The sequence below is a fragment of the Trichomycterus rosablanca genome, chromosome 11, assembly GCF_030014385.1.
Source record: "Trichomycterus rosablanca isolate fTriRos1 chromosome 11, fTriRos1.hap1, whole genome shotgun sequence".
In the NCBI taxonomy this organism is placed as follows: Eukaryota; Metazoa; Chordata; class Actinopteri; order Siluriformes; family Trichomycteridae; genus Trichomycterus; species Trichomycterus rosablanca.
This window is the reverse complement of record NC_085998.1, coordinates 10,058,174-10,084,696: the sequence shown is the minus strand read 5'-3', so window position 1 is coordinate 10,084,696 and position 26,523 is coordinate 10,058,174. Positions and strand designations below refer to the sequence as shown.

The following is a 26,523-nucleotide window of genomic DNA, read 5'->3' as shown; positions in this document are numbered from 1 at the left end:
TCCTCCCACATTCCAAAGACATGCAAGTGAGGTGAATTGGAGACTAAAATTGTTCATGACTGTGTTCGATATAACCTTGTGAACTGATGAACCTATGTAATGAGTAACCAAAGTGTAAAACATGATGTTAAAATCCTAATAAACAAACATAGACATGAACAATTGCTACTCCTCCCGCCCTCATCGTTCCCAGCAAAAATATAAAAGTGCAGAAACTTTTTGAAGATCCCTCGTGGTATACAGTGGACAAATGAGAGGGAAAAAATAACCCTCTTTACTGGATCTTTACCTGAGCAATAGATCACCATTTTTTAAAAAGATCATAGCTCAGTGAGTGTACAGATAATGGTGGTGGAAAAGTTTCTTTCTGACACATCAGTCACATCAGTGATAACCTTCCAAAGACATTAATAGCTGATGACTGAATATATAATTGACATAATTTTCATACTCATCAAATCATTTATTGACCCCCCCCCCATGCATTGTAGAAAGGAGGAGTTGTCATGCCTCACAACACTGTCTTTATGCTGTTCAAAAAGAACACCGTTTAGCTAAAACATGTGAACGGAAACTTTTGGTACATATGCACACACATATGCGAGTTGACTGAGCACAGATCACAAGGTGAAGCCACGGTTATCAGATTAATGAGGCCTGCAAAAGCAGGTCAGCACACTTTCATTCTGTTTCTTTACAGCTAACGTCCTCACCCCCATGTTCTAATGGCTAAATAGTAACAGATGTCCTAGTGTCCTAGGACCAACTGCTTTCACTTCATAGCGATACAGATAAGATTGTATTGTTGAGAGATTACAATATACACAATGTATCTTCACTTCAGTTATATTAGTAATATAAACAGTATTTGTGGAAACACACACACCAGTGCTCTTCATTTGTTGCTGGATGATCTTCCTGATAGCAGGTGTGTGTGTTTAAATTAAAATAGATTGAAAGTGATGAAGGTGCTCAGGAGGCACAGCGGTCTGTTATGCTTGCCTACTAGCATAAGTATATACACCGATCAGCCATAACATTAAAACCACCTCCTTGTTTCTACACTCACTGTCCATTTTATCAGCTCCACGTACCATATAGAAGCACTTTGTAGTTCTACAATTACTGATTGTAGTCCATCTGTTTCTATACATACTTTTTTAGCCTGCTTTCACCCTGTTCTTCAATGGTCAGGACCCCCACAAGACCACGACAGAGCAGGTATTATTTAGGTGGTGGATGACTATCAGCACTGCAGTGACAATGACATGGTGGTGTTGTCAAGAGGACAAGAGAGGCTTTATTGTAAGTTCAGCTATATATGAGTATATATTGAAACGAAACACTGTTGCTCCAGGACCAGGGTGCAACATAGAACAAAAGTGCAAGACAGTACAGTACACAGTGCAGATAGTGTTAGTGTTAGTTGTGCTGGTATGAGTGGATCAGACACAGCAGCGCTGCTGGAGTTTTTAAATACCGTGTCCACTCACTGTCCACACTATTAGACAATCCTACCTGGTTGGTTCACCTTGTATATGTAAAGTCAGAGACGAAATATTATGGCCATATAACCTTCTTGTGTTAATAAGGGGTGTTCATGATTTGGTAAAGTTATACTTTCGTATTGGTTTCACAAATAAAGAAATCCCCAAACTCCTGGCACATCAGCACCAGTTTGTTATTAGCATAAGGACGCTAAAACGACTTTGCAATGAACTGTGTTTATTCAGAAGAACGTGCGGCACCGGCGCGATCGGCGTCTGCGTCATCACCAGTACTTCAACTGAGCCTTAATGTTATGGCTGATCGGTGTATAGGGTATTCCTGTCTTGCACCCAGTGTTTCCTGGTTGAGCCACAATTAGGGTCAAAAGTTTACACTTATAAAGGACATGTACATCATGGCAGTCTGATCCTTTTCAAGAACAGAATAATTGAAACACTTATTTGATCAAAAAATAAAGTAAAATAATAGCTTTTTTTAATTATTCAAAAATCAAAGATATACAGCTTAATATATACAGATTAACCTGGTGGAGTAAAAAGTTCTATAATTGTACTTTTTTTATGACCTCCTAATTCCTCATTAGCAATTATGATAAAAACTTCTCTGTGACTTTTCTGTGCCCATCAAAAAAGGGTTAGTTTTACTGCACCCATTAGACTGAGCCACAAGTATTACATGGGACACCAGGCAAGAATTTCGCAGTGAGCCCTTTACCACCAGTGGAACAGTGGTGTCTTTCCCAAGGTCTGGAAGACCCAAACTGTCACCTTGCTGAGAGAAATTTTGTTTTAATAGCCTGATGACTATATGACTACAAATGTGGACACCCTAGTTAATAATTAACTTCAGGGGTTTCAGGGCTCGTTTCTATTCTAGCATGAATGTGTCTGTGCATATAACAAGGTCCATGGTTTGACAAGTTTTGACTATATAGGCACATATTTTCACAGACACAATCCAAAGTATTGTGAAGCACTGGTTTAAATACAAAGCCTGTTTAATAAAAAGTTGGAATTTTGGTATTAAATGCAGTGAAAAGAAGAATCTGTAATTTGATAATTCTCTTAAACATTGGCATTACTTTACAATTAAGTTACACTGTTTACAAAATGTCACAATAAGCAGGTGAAGCAGGTGAATTGGTTACAGGGTTTCATGATTGGGTATAAAAGGAGGATCTTTTGCAAATGGGAAGTCTTTGCAAATGGGTGGGTCATGGTTCATAACTTTGAGCCAAACTTTCTAAGAGGATTGTTAATCAATTCAAAAATAACATTTCTCAATGCAAGATTGCCAAAAGATTCATGTATTCAACCATCTACTGGCATAATATTGTGAAATTATTCAGGAAATCCGATAAAATCTTAGTCTTTGTTAGGCAAGGCAAGAAACCTCTGTTGAATGTTGGTGACCTTTGAGTCGAGACTATGCCAGGCCTCATTTTGCACGCATTACAACAGAGTGGCTTCCATCACCAAAGGTGCTGAAACACAGAGGTAAACACGCCTCTGTCCCAACATTCAGTGTGTTGCAGGCATCAGATTCTAAATTTGTTTAAATGTGCAAAATACAGTGATCACTGAAAACATCGGAAATTTTGTCTTTGTACTTTTTAATTGCATTTTTCAAAATGACCCAACTGTTTTTTAGAAACTTAAGATTTTTTTGCCCAGCCTTGTAGAATTTGTAGAAATACAGTGGTACCTTGAAACTCAACATCAATCGGTTCTGGGAGTGGCGTTGAGTTTAAAAGGCGTTGAGTTTTAAGGTTATTTTTCCCATAAGGATGTATGGGAAACCTGTTAATGCGTTCCATGGTCCAGTGGAACTGCATATATTTTAGGCTAATGTAAAATAATGGGGTTGTTTTTGACACTTATACACTGAAAATAACACAAGTATAACAGTTAAAATCAATAAAAATACAATAAAACCTGCTCATTACCTTTACTTCTTTATTGTTTCCTTATGCTTCTTAATTAGTGGAGAGAACTTATGAGCAGTAATAATTAAAGAGTTTTAGTGTTTCTATGTCATTCTTTTAATACATTAAATCACATTAAGCTTTTTTAAAACGATAAGCGTTTTAGACTCTCTCGGAAAAGCTGATTCTCACCATTCCTCAACACCTCAAGCTGTAACGCAAGTTTAAAAGTGAAACAGGAGAAAAAAAATCCAGCTAAACACAGATACATGTGGAGCTTTCAGAGTGGATTTGACCGCTATTCCACACAAACGCAGATTTGTCTCATATTCGCACTTTGATGACGTTTTACCGCTCAAGCCGAGTGCTGAACAAAGCAGCAGTCGCACACACGTTGAGTTTAAGGGTACAAATTTTTTGACGAAGGGTGTTGAGTTTCAAAGATTTTGAGTTTAGGTGACGTTGAGTTACAAGGTACCACTGTATCAATAAACAAATGGTCAACACCATTATCCAATCATCTTGGGTTAAAATAGCCCATACTGGGTTAGTACAATTTAGACCCAAGGCTTATTACTACTAATAAATTATTAATAAATTAATGAATCACCCAAACTGAATTTAATTTACCCCAAAAACTACAGCAAAACACTATGAATCGAAGGCTGAGATGTGAAACCACTTCAACTATACACACACTATGTGGTAACAAAAAAATGGATACCAAAGGGCGCCTGGTCACATCTGGCTTTAAATAATAATCCTTCTTCCTTTCATATCTTTCTATTAGATTCTGTCAGTAAAGTTTTACATATTACTTTGGTTTTGTGTTAGTTGCTATGGTAACCTGTTATTAAGATGATAATGTTAAGGCTGTGTGTGATTCTAAAATCTGTTTCTCATCACATTTATTTTTCATTTTTACAGATAGCTTTACCTCTATAAAACATGGCCATTCATTTTATGTAGCGGCTTCATTCTGGTCAGGGTCATGGTGGGTCTGACACCACTAAGAAACAATGGGAGCGTAACAGGAGCACATATGGACCAGGTGCCAATTCAGCACAGGGCACCATTTAATCTGCCATTAACTAACTTTCCCTACTATCACTAAGGGGCAGTAAGGGGAGATTAGAGCATCCAGGGAAAACCCGCATGGACACTAGAAGAACACGTCAAACACTGTACAGTTGGGGACCACGGCCTGCAATTAATGCAATTAGTTTAAACCTATGTTTCAGTAATTCATTTATTTTCACTTTGAGCTTTATCCTGGTCAGGGTTGTGGTGGAACGCATGTGCTCCTCACTCTGTACTCTGTGGGTCAGAACTGCCAAAGAGCTACTACCAGCCCTCTCAGCCCTGCACCACTCTATGCTGAATAAAGCAACTACACTGATCAGCCATAACATTAAAACCACCTCCTTGTTTCTACACTCACTGTCCATTTTATCAGCTCCACTTACAGTAGTGTTCAAAAAAATAGCAGTGATTTTAAAAAAGTGAATAAAGCACAAAATCATTATAATAACTTTTATTTCCATAAATGCAAATGCACTGAAAATAATACACCTTTAATTATAAATCAAAACATTAACTAAATGTAGCCAGTTTGTGTTAATCCTTTACAGAAAGTTAAGAAAAATGAATATTAGGTTGTTCAAAATAATAGCAGTGCCAGCATTTTTCTTTAAAAACTCACAAAATGTATCTATAAACTGAAAATGTTTGAGGTTTCACTTTACTTTAAATTACTGAACTAATATTTAGTGGCATAACAATTGTTTCCAAGATCTGTGTTGCATGGAGTCGACCAACTTCTGGCACCTCTGAACAGGTATTCCTGTCCAGGATGATTAGGCTACGTTCCACAGTTCTTCTGCAATTTTGGGTTTTGCCTAAAAAAAACGTGTTTCAGATATCAGAACACAAGTTCTCTCTGGGATTGAAGTCAGGGGATTGGGCTGGCCACTCTATTACCTCAATCTTGTTTGTTTGTAACCAAGATGTTTTGGGTCATTGTCATGTTAAAACACCCATTTTAAGGGCATTTCTTCTTCGACATAGGGCAACATGATCTCCTCAAGTATTTTGATATATTTAAACTGATCCATGATCCCTCGTATGTGATAAATAGACGTAACACCATGGTATGAAAAACATCCTCATATCATAGTTTTGTACCATCATGCTTTACTGTCTTCACAGTGAACTTTGGCTCGAATTCAGTGCTCGAGGGTCGTCTGACATACTGTCTACGGCCACTAGACCCAAAAAGAACAATTTTGCTTTCACCAGTCCACAAAATGTTGAGCCATTTTTCTTTGGACCAGTCAATGTGTTCTTTGGGAAATTTGAACCCATTCAGGACACGTCTTTTTCTTAACAACGGGACTTTGCAAGGAGTTCTTGCTGGTAAATTGGCTTCACTTAATCATCTGTACTCACTGGGAACTTCAGATGTTCCTTAATCTTTCTGGAGGTGATCACTGGCTGAACCTTTGCCATTCTGGCTATTCTTTGATCCATTCAAACAGTAGTCCCATGCTTCCTTCTGAATCTTTCAGGTTTTGGTTGTCACTTTAAGGCATTTGAGATCATTTTAGCTGAGCAGCCTATCATTTGCTGCACTTCTCTGTATGTTTTTTCCCCTCTAAAATCAACTTTCAGAACAATGTCTGGAACAACCCATTTTACCTAGTATTTCAGAAGGAAATGCGCTATGACCAACCTGTGCAACATTTGCCACCCTCCTACCTTAAATAAGGGCCAAAATTGACACCCATTCTTCTGCAGAATGAATGACTTCACCAATTGAACTCCTCACTGCTATTATTTTGAACAACCCCCTTTCAATCAATGCTTCGATTACTCAGAATGAGCAGCATGCATGTCCTAATTGTTGGGTTTGTTTTGTTTTCAATACTCTACTACACTTTCAAGTAAATTTTTTTGCTATGTAGAAATATCACTTCTACTAAAAACTTTGATTTATCAAGTTAATGGTGTTGGACTGCTATTTTTTTGAACACCACTGTACCATATAAAAGCACTTTGTAGTTCTACAATTACTGACTGTAGTCCATCTGTTTCTCTACATACTTTTTTAGCCTGCTTTCACCCTGTTCTTTAATGCTCCCAGACCCCCACAGGACCACCACAGAGTAGGTATTACTTGGGTAGTGGATGATTCTCAGCACTACAGTGACACTGACATGGTGGTGGTGTGTTAGTGTGTGTTGTGCTGGTGTGAGTGGATCAGACACAGCAGCGCTGCTGGAGTTTTTACATACTTTGTCCACTCACTGTCCACTCTATTAGACACTCCTACCTAGTTGGTCCACCCTGTAGATGTAAAGTCAGAGACGATCGCTCATCTATTGCTGCTGTTTGACTTGGTCATCTTCTAGACCTTCATCAGTGGTCACAGGATGCTGCCCACTGGGTGCTGTTGGCTGGATATTTTTGGTTGGTGGACTATTCTCAGTCCAGCAGTGACAGTGAGGCGCTGCTGTGTCTTATCACTGTGTCGCTGTGTCAGTGTCACTGCAGTGCTGGAGAATGATCCAACACCCAAATAATACCTACTCTGTAGTGGACCTGGCAGAGTCCTGACCATTGAAGAACAGCATGAAAGAGGCTAACAAAGCATGCAAAGTAACAGATGGACTACAGTCAGTAATTATAGAAATACAAATTGCTTCTATATGGTAAGTGGAGCTGATAAAATGGACAGTGAGTGTAGAAACAAGGTGGTTTTAATGTTATGGCTGATCGATGTATGAACTCATCATAGCAAATAAATTCATTATAAATGAAGACAATCTCAGCTTAGGAAAAATCTATATCATTGTGTATCTCTTTTACTCGTTCAGCAGGAAGTCTCGCCAGGAAGGTGGCAGTGTGATCAAGACCAGGCGGCCGGTGCAGCGTAGGATGACCTGTCCGAATCCTCATGAGATCAGCCGTGTGCTGCAGAACCCAGCTATGCCTACTCTCGCCCGTGCCGCCAGTCTGGATGAGCTTATCCAACGCTGCCTCCACTGCTTTGGTAGGTCTATCTTTATGTTTCAGTCTATAATTCACAATGTCACTTTCTCTCTCTCTTCCTCTCGGAACAAAGACATTCTGTTTCTGTCTTAATCAACCATTTCAGCCAGCTCGCCAATGTAGGGCTCACATGAGCTGAAAGTTGGCAGAAGTTGAAAGAAGCCCAAATTAAACTGTACCAAATACTACTGAAATGGGCCCAAATGAGCCCTAAGTGGGCTTGTTTTTATATTTATGAATTGTTTCGAGACATTTTGAAGTGTGTTAAAAGCAAAAATTGTAGTTTCCAATGTCAAATTTTGACACCAACATTTCCACCCACAGTCGTGTAGCAAGGTTAGTCATTTTTTTGTAATTCACAATTCCTTTTTTTGAACTTTCACTTTCTCTGACTGAATCAGTTTTGCTTAGGTCAGTTATTGGTGGCCACGAGCGGTGATTGGATTACCAAGTCATTTTTCTTTTTATTTTATGTATTTGGGCTGTCAGGAATATATATTAAATTGGATTCCAGGAAGCTTTTATACTTTAGTGGTAGTATACACCGATCAGCCATAACATTAAAACCACCTCCTCGTTTCTACACTCACTGTCCATTTAATTGGCTTCACTTACCATATAGAAGCACTTTGTAGTTCTACAATTAGTCATTGTAGTCCATCTATTTTTCTACATACCTTTTAGCCTGTTTTCACTCTGTTCTTTAATGGTCAGGACCCCCACAGAATAGGTATTATTCAGGCAGAGGATGATTCTCAGCACTACAGTGACAGACATGGTGGTGGTGTGTTGGATCAGGCACAGCAGCACTGCTGAAGTTTTTAAATACCGTGTCCACTCCTACCTAGTTGGTCCACCTTGTAGATGTAAAGTCAGAGACGATCGCTCATCTATTGCTGCTGTTTGAGTTGGTCATCTCATAAACCTTCATCAGTGGTCACAGGACGCTGCCCACAGGGCATTGTTGGCTGGATATTTTTTTGGTTGGTGGACTATTCTCAGTCCATCAGTGACAGTGAGGTGTTTAAAAACTCCATCAGCATTGCTTTGTCTGATCCACTCATGTTAGTGTAATTTTCGAAAAAACTGGAAATGAATGTGAAGCAACAGAATGTGAGAAGCATATAACAGCAAAATCTATGAGTTCATTGGTTGTAGATGCTAGGAACGTCTTTTTCCTGTGTTGATAATGACACAAAGCCTATTGTGTAACCTTCTTTCACTTAACATGAATGCTAATTTCTTTCTTTGTGGTTTTTAGACTCTGATGGGAAGCTAATCCGAGGGATACAGCTGGTCAATATGACTCTGATGATGCACAATTGGGTGGTACCATCCCAAACTTTTGCCCAAAAGCTGCTCTCTCTATATCCTTTATAGCATCAACCACCCAACAGGATTAGTTGTATTTTTCTGTACTGAAAAAATAATGGACAGGGAGGAAAGGGAGGAAATGGAGGAAAGGGAGGAAATTTAGTTATTTATTTATTCATTTGTTAATTTTCATGAACTACATCATTAGGTGAGTAACCTAATCAAGGTGTGTCTGGAAACACATGACCCAAGGAGAGCACATGTCCTGGACAAGGAGCCAATGGATATGGACTCACTAGATATGTCATTACTTAATAGATACAGACCTCTGATAGCCCCAGGTGAGGGTGTATGGGTACTGTAGCTACAGCCAGCATCATATGCTTCTGATCTTAACAAGAATGAAACAAGAAACACCTTGTTGCATAATTTCAAATCCGTTAGTGGACAGACCAGTTTCTTTAAGTTTGTGCCAGATGGTGTTTATGCTTTTCTACACTTCTTCCTTGACTGTGGATTACCTACAAGGACTGTCCTATAGAGAAGAGAGCTCAGAAGAGGCCCCAGATCTGCCAATTCATCAGGTTAGTGCAACAGACAAATATTGTTAACATTAATCCCATTTTTATCTTTTTTTTAATGTCTGATGTTTTCTTTTACAGACACTGGATAGCTCATTACTCTCTAATGTTTGAGACTGACCCCCTGTTGGAGGAAGTCATGGGTGATCTGTGTACCCTAGTCAGCACTGAGAAGGACTCAAACTGCCAACTGATCGATACTCCCTACCTGTGAGTCACAACAATTCTTTATACAAATTTAAACATGGTTTGTGGGTGTTGTGAGTGGTGTGACAAAAGCTTTTTACAAAAAGCTGATACAATGTCTAGACATCTCATGGAGCTAATGTTTTCTAGGCATGAAGAATAAGCTGGATTGCTTTAAATGTTTCAGAGGAAGCATGTTTGCCCTTAACCTTTCAGGCTGAAAGTTGTAATGTCACAAGGGTGACTTCACTACTGCGTAACTCGCAACAAGTAATCTAATTTGGACAAATTTGGACACATCTAAGAATAATGTATTGGTCAGCACATGTTTGCTTAAATTATCTGTTGTATAATTACAATAATTTTTACTCATTGTAATAATAGATAAATAAATAGAATTTTTAAAACAAGTATAATATAGGAATTGAAGATTTAGATGACTAATTGTAACGAGTACTGTTGAGGATGTGGAAACTTGTCTGATCAGCAAACTGGCTTTAGACACAAGAACAGGAACCAAACAGAATCAGAGATGTTACAACACTTACTAAGTTAACGAATTCATATATGTATAAATGTATATGAAAATGTCTTGTGTGATTAGATACAGCACTGGAGATAAAACAAATTCTGTTCTAAAGATCGAGCTGTTTATCTAAAGATTGAGAAAGACAGACGTTATGAGTCGATACGCGGGGAATCGGGGAGTCGACACAACTCACGAGGATTCATTCAAATGAAAAGGGAAGATACATCATAATGAACTATAGCCAAGAGAGCGCTGGGTGGAACCGCGACCATGGCCGGTGTATTAGCTACTTGATTCACCAACACGGTGACTCGATCGTAGTAGTTCCCATGTTTTTCTCTCGGCCCTGTTTGCTAACAAAAAGAATTAAAGCAGAGAGGAATCGGATGAGGAGCCGATTCTAATATTTTCTTTAAAAAATAATAATGAAAATGTTATCAAAATGTCGCGTTGGAACATCAGGTGGATAAAAAAAGAGCCAAACATGAGCGATATTTCTAAAAAAAAAAACTAAAAAAAAAACACGCATATCAAGTGTCTACCTTACCGGCTTGGTCAAGTGAATCAGAATCGCGCCGCAGTTTCGGCTCTCTTTAATAGAGCCGAATGCAGGTGCAACTCATTAGCCCGGATGATTGCTGCACCTTCTGGGTTTTGTAGTGTTGTTGGGACTACAAGTTTAACAAGTGGATTTGCGAGTTCTGCTACTGGAGGAGGCAGGCGAAGGTTATCGACCCGCTGTATTAGTAGTATAACCAGTATACATACATACCAGTATACATCTCTTTCAGGAAATTCAGTTGATTTTAATGCATTTAATAATATTTTTAATAACTTACTATGCAAGTCTATTGACATTAGGGTGGCATGGTGGCTAAGTGGGTAGCACTGTCACCTCACAGCAAGAAGGTCCTGGGTACGATCACCAGGTGGGGCGGTCCGGGTCCTTTCTGTGTCGAGTTTGTACGTTCACCCCGTGTCTGTGTGGGTTTCCTCCAGGTGCTCCGGTTTCCTCCCACAGTCCAAAGACATGCAAGTGAGGTGAATTGGAGATACTAAATTGCCCCTGACTGTGTTCGATATAACCTTGTGAACTGATGAATCTTGAGTTATGAGGTGCAGCAGTAAATCCCAAGCACTACTGCTGGGATCCAGGGTTTGAATTCCCAGTGTGTGCTAATGGCCAATCGGGCATCCACATACAGACATGATTGCCTATGTCTGTGGGGAAGGGGAGAAGGGTGACCGGGGCCCGCAATGGATTGGTGTCCTGTCCACTGTGTGCTATTGCACTGCGCCCAGTGATTTCAGAGAAACCAGACCCAGTTGTGACCCTGACCAGGATAGAAAATAAAAATTAGTCAATGAGTGAATGAATAATTACTGCTTTTCGTAAGGTAATATTTTAGTCCAAACATTTGTAATTGTTTGGATTATCTTCTTTATTTAACATAATAATAATTATTAATAATACTGTTTTGACTTGTTTATATTTTGTTTATTTCATTTTTATTGAAAGCAGCAATCCCCCAACAAACATCTCTCAGGCTCCCTCACCCCTGGTGAAGAAGAGGAAGGTGTCTCTGCTGTTTGACCATATGGAGGCTGAAGAGATTGCAGAGCACCTCAGTTACTTGGAGTTTAAAAACTTTTGCAGCGTTTCGGTGAGTTGGCTGACCACAAACACCTACTCACACCGTGAAATAAGTGCTTTTTATCAATATCACTAGTGACTCACTGGACTTGTCCTTATCATTTATTTAATATATTTTACATTCATCCTGAGCTCAACGGAAACCAACATGACTCATATAACAGCTTGATTGTATTTGTTATGACTGCTCCTCTTTAACAGATCTTGATTATCCAAACAGGTGTGCTGGTATTTACTGTGATGTTTCCTGTTGTTAGTTCCTGGATTACCGCAGTTACGTGGTGCAGGGCTCGGTGAGGAATAACCCGGCTCTGGAGCGCTCGGTCATGCTGTGTAATGGTGTCTCACAATGGGTGCAGCTCATGATCCTGAACAGACACACTCCACAACAAAGGGCAGAAGTTTTTACCAAATTCATCCATGTAGCACAGGTAAAACCCCACTCAGATACAAATCTAAACTAGATAGCTGTGTACCTAAATGTAGAACAGTAGTATTCTATGTTCAGGAGTTCTCTTTCCTCAACAAGGAAAAGGCCTTTTCCAAGTTGAAAGAATATAATTTGTTTAATATAATTTTATTCAGGCTATCGTGGGCCCAGTGTCTATTACACTAGCCCAGCACCACTGAGGTTTGAAACTCAGTGGTGCTATCAGGCGGGATGACAACGTGATTGGTTTTCTGCAGAAAGCTTTTTGTAGCCTTGTGGTTCGATTGTGACCCATTGCTTTTGGGAAACTGTCTTTAATTCTCTAAGGTTAGAGGGGTCCTGTCTATGGACTCACAAATTCAAAATCCTCCAAAATTTCAAATGGAACTAAAATCTGCTTAGCCGCTCATGTGGCGCAGCAGTAAAATACGCCAGCACACTAGAGCTGGGTTTTCGAATACATCGTATTGAAACTCAGCTCTGCCACCCAGCTTGGCTGGGCAGCTGTATGAACAACGATTGGCTGTTGTTCATAGGGTTAGCGGCAAGCCGGGTCATGGGTCTTCATAACTGGTGCAATTATGAATAATCAATAATCAATGTGTGGCTCTCAGTGCACAGTGCTGATCGGTATATATAAACTCGACTTGTGCGGGTGAAAAATGCAGTCTGTACTGAGCACGTGTCGGAGGGGGCGTGTGTCAGTTGAGAAGTGTCCCTAGTCAACGGTGGAGGGTTGAATCAGTGGAGGACGCCATCAGGGTAATTGGACACAACTAGATTAGGGGAGAAAATTGGGGGGAAAAGGTTGGAAAAATAGAAAATTAATAAAATCTGCTTAAACTATTTGGGCTCCTTTATCTTTACAGCAGAGATGTTCACAAGTCACAAAATACAAGTCTGAGTCGAGTCACGAGTCTTTAGGCTAGAGTCCAAGGCAAGTCACGAGTCTTTAGGCTAGAGTCAAAGTCAAGTCACGAGTCTTTAGGCTAGAGTCAAAGTCAAGTCACGAGTCTTTAGGCTAGAGTCCGAGTCAAGTCACGAGTCAATATAATAAACACAAAACATATATTGGAAATGTAGCATAGAAATAAACAAATAATATGTAAGTTCAGATAAAAAAAACAACAGAGTAGCAACTGACTTTTTGTTTTCATTGCAAATTGCGGCAGAGGCCAAAATCCAAAACACACAGCAAAAAAATCCATAACCACTGCTTACCTTACCTTGTTCCAGATGCTATTAAATTTATAACCGTGTGTCCCATTAGAAATATAATCCCTTATTTTGTAAATGTGCTTATAATTAAAAACCTCCAAACTTTTCCCGGTTGTGAAGTAAAACGCTAACTCATTAGAAAGCCTATCAAGCATTTCATTGACACATCATCTGTGTGACGCTGCAAACTAAATACATGCAAATAACAGCATTTCTTACTAACAATTAAAATCAGAAGGACTGATTGGTTCAGAAAGCGGTTCTTTCAATCATTAGCGCCAATTCTGTAGGAGCGTTCCATTCACATTAGTTGTTCCTGTCAAGTGTACTACGTAGAGTATTCCACTATTTGAACTGAGATTCCAGTCTAAAGGTAACGAAAATGTGCAAATTAAGTGAACTTCAAACTGTGTAGGGAGTAGGGAGCGACGCTTCATCACTACGCCGGAAGCTGGCTGGAACATTTACCCATTGCGTGCGTTGTGGGTTAAGACGTCCGGAGCGTTATTAGAGCAGAAAATGACACAGTCAGAATGATGTGGGATCATATATACAGTGTATCACAAAAGTGAGTACACCCCTCACATTTCTGCAGATATTTAAGTATATCTTTTCATGGGACAACACTGACAAAATGACACTTTGACACAATGAAAAGTAGTCTGTGTGCAGCTTATATAACAGTGTAAATTTATTCTTCCCTCAAAATAACTCAATATACAGCCATTAATGTCTAAACCACCAGCAACAAAAGTGAGTACACCCCTAAGAGACTACACCCCTAAATGTCCAAATTGAGCACTGCTTGTCATTTTCCCTCCAAAATGTCATGTGACTCGTTAGTGTTACTAGGTCTCAGGTGTGCATAGGGAGCAGGTGTGTTCAATTTAGTAGTACAGCTCTCACACTCTCTCATACTGGTCACTGAAAGTTCCAACATGCCACCTCATGGCAAAGAACTCTCTGAGGATCTTAAAAGACGAATTGTTGTGCTACATGAAGATGGCCAAGGCTACAAGAAGATTGCCAACACCCTGAAACTGAGCTGCAGCACAGTGGCCAAGATCATCCAGCGTTTTAAAAGAGCAAGTCAAGTCAAGTCAAGTCAACTTTATTTATATAGCGCTTTTTACAATATACATTGTCTCAAAGCAACTTTACAAAATCCAGGACCAACAGATACAAAAACCCCTGTTGAGCAAGCCGAGGGCGACTGAGCAGGGTCCACTCAGAACAGACCTCGCGTTGGTCGTCCAAAGAAGCTGAGTGCACGTGCTCAGCGTCACATCCAACTGCTGTTTTTGAAAGATAGGCGCAGGAGTGCTGTCAGCATTGCTGCAGAGATTGAAAAGGTGGGGGGTCAGCCTGTCAGTGCTCAGACCATACGCCGCACACTACATCAAATTGGTCTGCATGGCTGTCACCCCAGAAGGAAGCCTCTTCTGAAGTCTCTACACAAGAAAGCCCGCAAACAGTTTGCTGAAGACATGTCAACAAAGGACATGGATTACTGGAACCATGTCCTATGGTCTGATGAGACCAAGATTAATTTGTTTGGTTCAGATGGTCTCAAGCATGTGTGGCGGCAATCAGGTGAGGAGTACAAAGATAAGTGTGTCATGCCTACAGTCAAGCATGGTGGTGGGAATGCCATGGTCTGGGGCTGCATGAGTGCAGCAGGTGTTGGGGAGTTACATTTCATTGAGGGACACATGAACTCCAATATGTACTGTGAAATACTGAAGCAGAGCATGATCCCCTCCCTCCGGAAACTGGGTCGCAGGGCAGTGTTCCAGCATGATAATGACCCCAAACACACCTCTAAGACGACCACTGCTTTATTGAAGAGGTGATGGACTGGCCAAGCATGTCTCCAGACCTAAACCCAATAGAACATCTTTGGGGCATCCTCAAGCGGAAGGTGGAGGAGCGCAAAGTCTCGAATATCCGCCAGCTCCGTGATGTCGTCATGGAGGAGTGGAAAAGCATTCCAGTGGCAACCTGTGAAGCTCTGGTAAACTCCATGCCCAGGAGAGTTAAGGCAGTTCTGGGAAATAATGGTGGCCACACAAAATATTGACACTTCAGGAACTTTCACTAAGGGGTGTACTCACTTTTGTTGCCGGTGGTTTAGACATTAATGGCTGTATATTGAGTTATTTTGAGGGAAGAATAAATTTACACTGTTATATAAGCTGCACACAGACTACTTTTCATTGTGTCAAAGTGTCATTTTGTCAGTGTTGTCCCATGAAAAGATATACTTAAATATCTGCAGAAATGTGAGGGGTGTACTCACTTTTGTGATACACTGTATATATACTGTATGTATATAATTGTCACACGTAAGTAATGTTGCTGACTTTTGTTGTACACAAGTCATTTTTTGCGAGTCACGAGTCGAGTCTGAAGTCGCTGTGTGTGCGACTTACGTGCGACTCGAACTGGGAGTCCCCATGTCTGCTTTACAGTGATTGGTACTTGTTGAATGAAATTCCTGGGACATGGAATTCAAAAATAAAGAATAAAGAAAATATAGGGCCAGCTACACAGCCTAGTGGTTAAGGTACTGGACCAGTGATCAGAGGGTCGCTGGTTCAAGCCCCACCACTGTCAGGTTGCTGCTGTTGGGCCCTTGAGCATTGCTCAGACTATATACTGTAACTGTAATGTAAGTCGCTTTGGATAAAGGCGTCTGCTAAATGCTGAAAATTTAAATGTACATACTTTTCTTAGTTCCTATTTAAAAATACAGTCAATAGTCATTCTATGTGTGAATCTAAAGTGGAAAAATGCACCGGAGGTATTGTACATAACAAAAACAGAATTCGGTTTTGAAATCAAGCACTCAAGTGTTTCCGATGGCAAATTCACAAATGATGAACACAATAAACACGGTGCTCTAAAATGCCAGTGTTACAATAGCACAGAGAAAATGTCGTAATATACCTCAAATGCATTGTCACCAGATGTTTGACGCAGAAGCTTTGCCAGCATGTTTTCTCAACACATCAGGTTCTAAAGCAGCCACCTGACTGACCGATTGTCAGTGTGATGTATTACATTTGTCCAAGTAATGACATAGTTTTTGATAATAAATAATAAATTTAGGTTGTAAATTCCCAATATAATAGAAACAAGCAGTCTGACCCATCTGTATCCTAGCAACAAACACGCTGTAAGCCAGGGTGTTGTTGACTACATGTACATGATTACAGTAGTCGATAGGAAGTGATGACATGGTGAAAGCTTGATCTTGTGCCCCATAGCACTTCATGGTGTTAGAACAAGCACACCCACAAGCATACACGCACTGAGACTTGAGCTCACTTAAACAAGCACAGGAAATAAGCTCTATGATGTGAGAGGTGTGTAATAAAATAAACTCGTCATCGTGAGCTTCCTGGTCCGCGCTGTCAGGAATGAATCTTACAGAAACTTCCTGAAGATTTCAAAAGCAAAAAAGTTACAGGAAGCAGCATGTGAGCACACACGCACAGAGAGTAAAGCCGACTGTTTAATGTGGCATGAACAGGGAACTATGGGCTGATTGCACAATGCAGTGTCATTTACATCCGCTCAACAAACATGTCCATTTACTTACTGCTAGTTATTCTAAACAACCTACTCTACTCTAGTAAACACCAAACTAGTCGTAGTTTGTTTTCTCCTGTGCTATTTTATCGCTTTCTAATAAAACATTTGAATCATTTCTATTGTCAGAACGTTCGCAGATAAAACAATAATCTAATTAGCACAGCTCTTAACTCTCACACGTTAGAGATGAATCTCAGTCACACTCCACACCTCTTCACAAAATGCGTTCAGTGACAGCATTGATTTGCCACTTGGTTTCTGGTAGTTTACTACCAAAGTCAATTAGTGCCACAAATTTTAAGATTCATGTCAGTGAGACACCACTACACATTCCTATGTCATTATCTGTCAATGATTCGACAATAATAATAAGTATTTAGCCATGATATGAATATGTTGAATCAGATCTAGCCAAATTTAAACAAATGTGCTGATAGTGATGCAGATATACATTATATCGAATTGTCTACATGGATCTTAAACTCTACACATCATTTCATCTCTGTGTGTGTGTGTGTGTGTGTGTGTGTGTGTGTGTGTGCGTGTGCGTGTGTGTAGAAACTGAGGTCTCTGCAGAACTTTAACACTCTGATGGCAGTGATAGGCGGGTTGTGTCACAGCTCTATCTCCAGACTCAAAGATACAGCTAGTCTGCTCTCGTCTGATATAACCAAGGTTTGTACAACCCAGCAACATCACACACACACACACACACACACTGATCCACATGTATTACATTATATAAAATATACTACTCCTACCATTACCACTACTGCTAATAATAATTACAAAAATAATAATAATAAAAATATGCGGTTGCACAGTGAGTATTGCTGTCACCACACAGAAAGAAGGGCCTGGGTTCGATTCCCCAACCATGCATCCAGGGTCCTGTCTGTGTGGATTTTGCATGTGTTCCCAGTGTCTAAATTGGTTTCCTCTGAGTGTTCTGGTTTCCTTCCACAAGTCCAAAGACATGCAGTCAGGCCAACTGGAGCTACTAAATATGCTCTAAGTGTGTGTGTGTATCTGTGTCTACTCTGTGATGGACTGACCTGTCTGGGGTGTTTCCTTTCTGTGCCTTTTGCCCAATGAATTGGACCCTCAACAACCCTGACCAGGATAAAGTGGTGGTAAAACAGTCAATGAATGAATGAATGAATGAATAATAATAATAATAATCCTTGTCAATGGATTGGCGTCCTGTGCTGTGTGTTACTGCGATTCCAAAGAAACTGTACCCATTGTGACCCTGGTCAGGATAAAGCAGTATTTAAATATAAAAATTAAAATAATAACACTGATAATAATAATCCTATACTAGCCACTTCTAGTCAGCATCTTATTTAAAGGAAAGCAAACACTCTGCTCTGTCACCAACATTGTCTCTGCACCCCTTTATACACCCCATGCTAAGAAGCAGCTCTGGATGTTGCTAATGTAACTATTTGATATCTGACTCTCTCTGTGTGCAGGCGCTGAGCGAGTTCACAGAGCTGCTTTCATCCTACAGTAATTACAGTAACTACAGACGTGTGTACAGCGAGTGCAGTGGGTTTAAGGTGCCAATTCTGGGCGTTCACCTTAAAGACCTGATCTCACTGAACGAGGCACTGCCCGACTACCTTGAGGACGACAAGATAAACCTGGGCAAACTGCAGCACCTCTACAGCAACATCAGCGAGCTGCTGGCCATCCATAAGTGCAAAACACCATTCGAGGCCAACAAGGACCTGCTGCACCTGCTAACGGTGAGGAAACATGGGAGTGGGGGGTGTGTGTGTGTGTGGAAGGGGGGGTCGAAATATGTAAAAGGGGAATGCAGAAGGAGTTAGATGTTGACATTGTTTACTGTATGTTTGTTCTTGGAAGTGTGTGTTTTAGTCAGGCTGTGGGCTTTAGTGTTATTATAAAAACAGCCAGTTTGATGGCATCATGTCCAAGATAGTACAAAACAGGAACATTTAACACCAGGCCTTATTTCTAACATGAAGTGGTATTTTCATAATCATTTCTGTGGTATTACCCTGCAGTTATTCTTTTACCTGCTGCTCACGTGGAATTCTTGGAGCTATAAACACAGAATGACCTAAGTGAAAAATATATGCATACACCTGTACAAGACATGAATGTTAATGCAGTCCTGGAATCTTAATGTTGCTGCAAATGTTTTTTTGTTCTGACTAAATGAGTTCTTGATCTGAGTTGGGATTTCCAAAAATATCTCATATAATGAATGTCATTGGTGTGTAACATGGCCTTAATAATAAATTACACACCTTTTACTAAAGACATGAAACACTGGTCTCTTTGTTATGGCCAAGAATCACCAAAAAAAAAGATCTGGCATTAATATGAAGCTGCTGGAACATACACTGTATGGCCAAAAGTATATGGACACCAGACCATGAGCTTGTTGGACATCCCAATTCAGCAGGGTAACTTCTAAGTAATCTTTTCAGCTAGAACAACAGCCATTCTTCTGAGAAGGCTTCTCACGAGTCTTTGGGAATTTGTGCCCATTCAGTCAAATAAGCATTTGTATGGCTAGTTACTGATGTACCAGTTTGAGGTCAAAGCCTGTGCCCACAGCACCACACAAAATGTGCCATATTCTCCATAATTCATGAGTGTAGGGTACCTGCATTTGTGGTAAACTCATTCTGATCTGACATACATCTGAATCTGTTTTTGTGTCCTGTTTTGTTCCTTAATGCAGCTCTCTCTGGACCTCTACTACACAGAGGATGAGATCTACGAGCTCTCATACGCAAAGGAGCCCAAGAACCCCAAAATACAGGTACAAACTTACACTAAATGTTAATTACATGTGCTAGTAGTGAAATCATAAGAAAGTATTTTGGTAAGGTTGAAAAAACCAAAGAGTCGCCAAAACAGCCTCCCTGTAACCAGAAGAATGGAATGTTCCAGAATATGATTTAATACTTATCAGACTATTTAGTAACCCCTAGCGCAATGCGAATGAAGGCAAAGTCATCCTGAAAGAGACCAAATTGTATAATTACAGAAATGTTATATTGATCACGTGATCAATCAGAATAACATTGTATTGATTCCTTCTAAGAGGATGGGTAAACCCAAGCCATGCCAACCACTGGACCCTCTCAGTGTAAAAGGGCAAGCGTTCAAGCTTGTACTGTTCTCTTGGTGTACAACACTAGATACCACAACACTTGATGCAGTGGTAGCTCTGTGGTAAAGTACTAGACTAATAATCAACAGTTTGCCAGTTCGAGTCCCATCATCATCATGTTGCCACTGTTTAGCCCTGAGTAAGGCCTTTAGCTCTTAATTGCCCAAATTGCATGTGGTAATTTTGGATTAAGTGTCTGCTAAATGGCATAAATGTAAATGTATTGGTCTTTTTGACATAGTTTCCTATCATCCATGTCCCAAAAATGAACAGGTGTAGCAGGTCCTTTTTCTCTGCCATCCATTATCCAAAATAAGCGTCAACTGGACCTGCTTAGTGCATGTTAAAATAGTAATTATATGAGTCAATAATAAAGTGAAAAGTCAAAGTAAAGAATGTACATACACTTGTAAGGGACAAGGTGGCCTTGAAAAGAAACAGCTGCAAAAACATCAGCCTCTAAGGTTAGGTTTTCTGAAAATGTACAATGAACTTATGAAAAAAGTGGTTTAATCTTTTAAGCACAGAAAAAGAACAGTTGTAGAAAAATGATTGAAATCCCATGACATACAGTACATGTGCCATACAAGTGCCACGACATACATAAATAAAAAATGCTTGTAAGAATTCAATGCAGGTAAATAAATCAGTGCATCACCATTTGACTCATCGGATTAGCTGTATATACAGTACGTGTCATTTTACACAGGTAATGATGCTTCAAGGAAAATGTTCTGACCTTGTGTATGAACTGAGACAGGGAGTATCCCTATGTGCACTTTGGGTACAGTCAGCATGCACGTCTTTGTATAAACACACTTCAAAGGAACCCACATAAAAAGAGACGGGGTGCTGACGGGCGTCTGATCATTATCTGTTTCACTTTGAGCACGGGCACTTTTACGTACGTTTGACACCTCCTGCTGCCGCTGCCTGTGGTTTACATGTAAACGTTGGTGTTGTTTTCCACCGGCTTTCCAGTCAAGAGGTCAAAACGAAACTTCTGTCACGAGAAATGGAGCTGTCTCCATTTTTATGCTGTTCAGACAGTTGCACAATGGTGGCAGATGTTTGGAAGGTTGATTTTTATTTTAAAACTTCTTAGTATTTGGTGTGTTTCCCCTTTGCTGCAATAAGCATGCACTCGAGCTAGCATGACAACTCCACACATTTAGGGCTGGGCGATATGACTAAAAACTCATATCTCGATATGCTTTTAAGAAGTGGCGATATACGATATGATATAATGTTAACTTAAAGTACTTAATGGCAGGCACAACCCCTGCTTACCTGAGCTTCTCTTCTTCAAATTGAGACCAAAATCTGTATCTGTGTTTTGTTCCATTAGGGATAACCCACTTATCTTTCTTGTTAAAGGCCATCTTGTATATTTCCAGAATATTTCCAGAATATTTAAATCCATATCCAACTGTGTTTGTCCACCAAACTAACTAAAACTGTTTTAGATTATTTATTCTCTCGGCTTTCCCGGTAAAAAGCTGACACAGGTAATTTGTTTACTAAACTGTCACTTATGCATCGACAACCAATAATGAGAGAGATTGAAATTCCACCCGAAATCTGATTTCGGAAGCTCTGTTTATCAAGGCCTGAACCACGACTGAATCTCTTTAACAAATTAACTGATTCATGGAGTTGTTTGCGCACGACACCATAAAGAAATAGAGTGAGCATAACGAATGATTCTTTACCACAGATAATAGCACAGCTCACTGATTCGATTTCAATGAATAATTCGTTTGAAAAGAGTCGTTTCTGACTCATTTTAGTGATTAAGTTTGCATGTGTGTGGAGAGGAGATCAGACCCCAACAAGAAGGACGTGACTGTGGGTGGTCAGGATAGTGTCTACCACACACAAAATTAAAACCTTAACTAATTTAATTGTGATGCAACCAAACGAACTAGGAAATTGCCATATTAATGAATGTTCTACTCACCACATTTAGAGTCGACTTGTGATAAATTAGTACAAAAAGTATGAAATTCATCTTTCTTAATCTTCTGAATGAAAGGGTGGTGAGCAGACCACTCGGGTCTGTACGTTGTTTTTCATTTTGGCATGTTTACAGCATGAACAGTTATTAAAACTTGGGGTTAGTAATTAACTAGCATTTCAGGGCTGGAGGTTCCACACTAAAGTGGTGGCTTTAATTCAATAAAATACAAGTAATTGTTTTAATTAATTATGATCATTACAAGCATCCGGACAAATGCTTACCACTTACTCAGGCATTGCGCCGGACTGCGGACAGGCAGATAAAAAAACTGTCCATCCACCCTAAAACCAGACCTTTGGACACCCTACCTTAATTGGTCCTCAAGAAATTGTTGCAAAGCTTTAAGGTTTGAGATGAAATTCTTCTTTACAAGCATCCGGACAAATATGTGTCCGCCCAGGCATTGTGCCGGACTGCGGACAGGCAGTTGAGAGACTGTCCATCCATCTATGGACACTCTACCTTAATTGGTCCTCAAGAAATTGTTGCAAAGCTTTAAGGTTTGAGATTTGTATTAAAACATTAATGTCAAGAAAAGTGCTAAATGAAGGCATTTTCACTGGCTGTCTCAGACTTTTGGCTCTCATTGTACATATACACATGTAAATCCACAATTTTAGGAATAAATAAAGCCCTGACTCTATTAACTTCTCTTTCTCCAGCCTGTCACCCCAGTTAAGCCTCCTGTGGTAGCAGAATGGGGCTCAGGTGTAGCTCCACGCCTGGACCCTGACACCATCTCCAAACACGTGAAACAGATGGTGGATGTAAGTAGGAAACAGTCATACAGTAGAAGTGACAGACAGTTCTTAATAACTCTCTCTGTCTCACTTCCTTATGCCATAACGGAATAAACCTGTGAACATAAACAACTTTCCATTAATGTGGACACTGTCTCCCTCTGCAGTCCATCATGAAGAACTACGACCTGAACATGGACGGCTACATCTCTCTGGAGGACTTTGAGAAGATAGCTGCTAATTTTCCTTTCTCATTTTGCACTCACAACAGTGAAAGGTAATAAAGCCTTGAGAAAGATGATGGTGGTTTTGCAGATGTAGACATTAAGGCATGTTTGTTGGCATTATCTTTTCAGAAGAGCTGCTAAATAAGCACTACATGACCAAAAACATGGAGAGATGAACGTCACATTAAAACCTTTTGAGTGTTAATATTGCTATAATAGCTTCCATTCTACTAAAACACTGTTGGTGTAAGTGGTGTGTTTTTGTGTCGGGGTGTTTTTTTCCTAAGCTCTTCTAAATTTTCCTTGGATAAAGGCAAAGTGGTCCTGTAGAAACTTTAACTGTTTTACGTTGATGCTGAGGTTAGGGTTGCCAACTTTCAGAACTGGAAATAAGGAACATCCTGGGCTGGTGGGTTGGCGGAAGGCATTGGGTGGGGGAGTGGGGGGTGGTTTGGCAGGTGTTTACCTGAGCAGGAGCTGGGAATAGGCGGTTAGGGTTGCACCTATAAAAATATATAACGGGTCTTACACCGTCATAGGAACATTATCAGAATGTTTTATTAAGGCTGTTCAACATATATTATTTTCATTCTTTATAATAATAAATCAGAACCATATTTTAGGCAAAACAACATAAAGAACATCATGTAACATTTTTTCTCAATAGTGCAAACAACATTTTTACATAATCCATCCTCACACTGACATGCAGCCCCGGTTCTGGACTGCGTTGCATAGGGAGGCAGTGAGAAAATCTGGGGGGGGCAATGCCCATCCCCGCGCCCCCATAGCGCCAACCCTGCTTGTGTTACTTTAGTTTCGCCGGATTCGAACCCGCGGCGGAAAAACACACGCGATGCGCTCTGCCCACTGCGCTACTCAAACAGCGGAGTAATGAACAGGTTGTAATGCTGATATGCCTGCGCACACACGGCGTTACTAAGACTAAAAGTGAACACTACTTAAAATAATAACCAAACGCTTTCTAATTCCCACGGTAGCAGCAGTTTCCTTGTGTTTCATACATATAGCCCTGTCTAACCTGCAGCATTTCTCTCCTATTGATAAAAATACGGAACAAAGCGCCTCCCGTATCAGTTCAATACGGAACGCGACGTTTAGTTTCCAAATAAGGAACGATTCTGTATTTTACGGGACAGTTGGCAACCCTAGCTGAGGTTGTTTCACTTACTTTGATGATGAGTGAAACTTATATTCTCCACGGCTTAAATTAAGCATGACTGTGTTTAATTGGCTAAATTAGCATATTAGGTGAAGTGCTTAATTGTGAATCCAGGAGGGTAGTTCCTATTTGACAGGGTAATATAGGTGTTGGATGTGGGCACTTGAGTGGTGCAGCTGTAAAATACACTAGCCCACTAAAGCTAAGATTCGAACATCAGTTCTATCGGATGGTCGAGCATCTATGCAGACATAATTGGCTATGTCTGAGGGATGAACAGCTGAACAGCCTAGCCATTGAGAGGTGCACTCATCAGTTCACTTCCAATGCCCGTCCCAAGCTTGGATAAATGTAAAGAGGGTTTTATCAGGAACGGCATTTGGCATAATAACTGTGCCAAATTTTGTACGCAGAACACAATGATTCTCTGTGCCGACTCCTAAATACGAGAGCAATGAAAAGAAAAACTATATATACAAAATTTTATATGATAAATGAAAAAAAAATTAGTCATTCAGTGTGATGAATTGAACATAATGTGCAATTACTGTACAATTTTTAATACTGTTTATTAATACATTTGATTGTTATATTACTATATTGTCTCTTCAGGGAAGGAGAAATTAGCCGGGAAGAGATCACGTCATATTTTGTGCGAGGGATGTCAGTATGTGCTAAACTGGGCTACAACCTGCATAATATGCACAACTTCCATGAGATGACGTACAAGAGACCCACCTTTTGTGACACCTGTGGCAGATTTGTGAGTCTTTGCTTAGTTTTTTGAAGCACAACTTAGTTGAGTTGTAATACATGAATAAAATAATATCATAACTGTATACTGTACATATATTTTACATATTTGTTCCTGTTTTTGTCCAACAGCTGTGGGGAGTCATAAAGCAAGGTTACCACTGCAAAGGTGAGACCTGAGACATGTTTTTTAAGTAAAAGATTTAAAGAAATAACATTTCAAAAAATAACATTTTCAAACACTCTGGAAAAACAAATAATGCACATTTCCAGAAGAATGAAATAAATGAAGCTTAAATAATTAAATGATTAACAGATTGTCCAGTTATTTAATAGCAATATGAATTATTTTACAAGTACTTACTCATTTTTACTATCAGCACTATTGCTCAGGGACGAAGTGGGTTTGGTGCCATCTGGCCACAAGGCAGAAATACACCCTGTATAGGGCATCATTCCATCACAAAGCATACCATGCACTTTCACCTAAGGACAATTTTACACCTAAGGACAATTTTACAGCAACAGAGTGCTGGCTGCCTGGGGCCTAAAGTCCCCGTGGTGAAGTGAGACCAGTTCTGGGGTCATTTTCCTTCCCAACCTTGGAAAAGAGACCAATATTCCATGTACTTTTTAATGGATCTGGTCAAACTTATCTTGTTTATATGAGCACCAGCTGCAGTCAATCATAAACACAAGTGAGGAATTAGGAGGAATCTGGCATGTCATCGATGTGATTTACAGGTGTATATAAACTTTTGACATTTAAATGCAGATAGTGACAAATTTCAGTAGTGTTTGTAATATTTCTTTAATATAAAACATCTCTCTCTCTTTCTTTATGACTCACTCTGTGCTCATGTCTCTCGCCCTCCAGATTGCGGGGTGAATTGTCATAAGCACTGTAAAGACCTTGTGGCGATGGAGTGTATGAAGTTCCAGGTCTCCGGAGGCTCGTGTCCCTGCACTCCAGCCCCCCCATCCGCCAACAGAGCAAAGGGAAACAGCTCGAGTGAGTCTATTATCCATATAATAATGTGATAATAATAAAGTCTGACCACTTGTGAATGGATCTGTAAATCTATAGAGGGCAATGCAGACTTGCTAATTCTTAGTTAATTGATAAAATTAAAACAAGGTCTGCCATGACTTTGATGGATTGGCATCCTGTTCGAGGTGTGTTACTGCGTTGTGACTGGTGATTTTGGAAACCCGGACCCACCATGACCTTAATCAGAATAAAGAGGTGGTAAAACAAGAAAATGATGGTAATACATCTGACTGAATTGCAAACTGCCAGAACATGGACAACATTGTTTACTGTCAAGCAAGCTTTATATCAGCATGGCCTTAAAGTATGTTGGGCAAGAAAGACGCCACGTTTCTGCTTTTTCTTTGTACTTCAGTTGAGCTTTAAAAGGTGGCAATTTTAAAGCAGGAGCATCTTTTCTGCA

The 26,523-nt window shown here is 40.0% G+C and overlaps 1 protein-coding gene across 1 annotated transcript in view; it reads left to right on the top strand.

Annotated features, from left to right (window-relative positions):
- Window positions 1–26,523, top strand: part of rasgrp4 (RAS guanyl releasing protein 4) — a 41,820-nt gene that overhangs the window by 12,467 nt on the left and 2,830 nt on the right. The window contains exons 2-15 of the mRNA XM_063004435.1: window positions 7,309–7,484; window positions 8,745–8,850; window positions 9,319–9,381; window positions 9,460–9,588; window positions 11,616–11,757; window positions 12,005–12,178; window positions 17,551–17,667; window positions 18,468–18,743; window positions 19,712–19,792; window positions 22,829–22,933; window positions 23,074–23,183; window positions 24,929–25,079; window positions 25,202–25,238; window positions 25,947–26,081. Coding sequence (XP_062860505.1) covers window positions 7,309–7,484; window positions 8,745–8,850; window positions 9,319–9,381; window positions 9,460–9,588; window positions 11,616–11,757; window positions 12,005–12,178; window positions 17,551–17,667; window positions 18,468–18,743; window positions 19,712–19,792; window positions 22,829–22,933; window positions 23,074–23,183; window positions 24,929–25,079; window positions 25,202–25,238; window positions 25,947–26,081 — 1,802 coding nt within the window. The remainder of the gene's footprint in view (window positions 1–7,308; window positions 7,485–8,744; window positions 8,851–9,318; window positions 9,382–9,459; window positions 9,589–11,615; window positions 11,758–12,004; window positions 12,179–17,550; window positions 17,668–18,467; window positions 18,744–19,711; window positions 19,793–22,828; window positions 22,934–23,073; window positions 23,184–24,928; window positions 25,080–25,201; window positions 25,239–25,946; window positions 26,082–26,523) is intronic.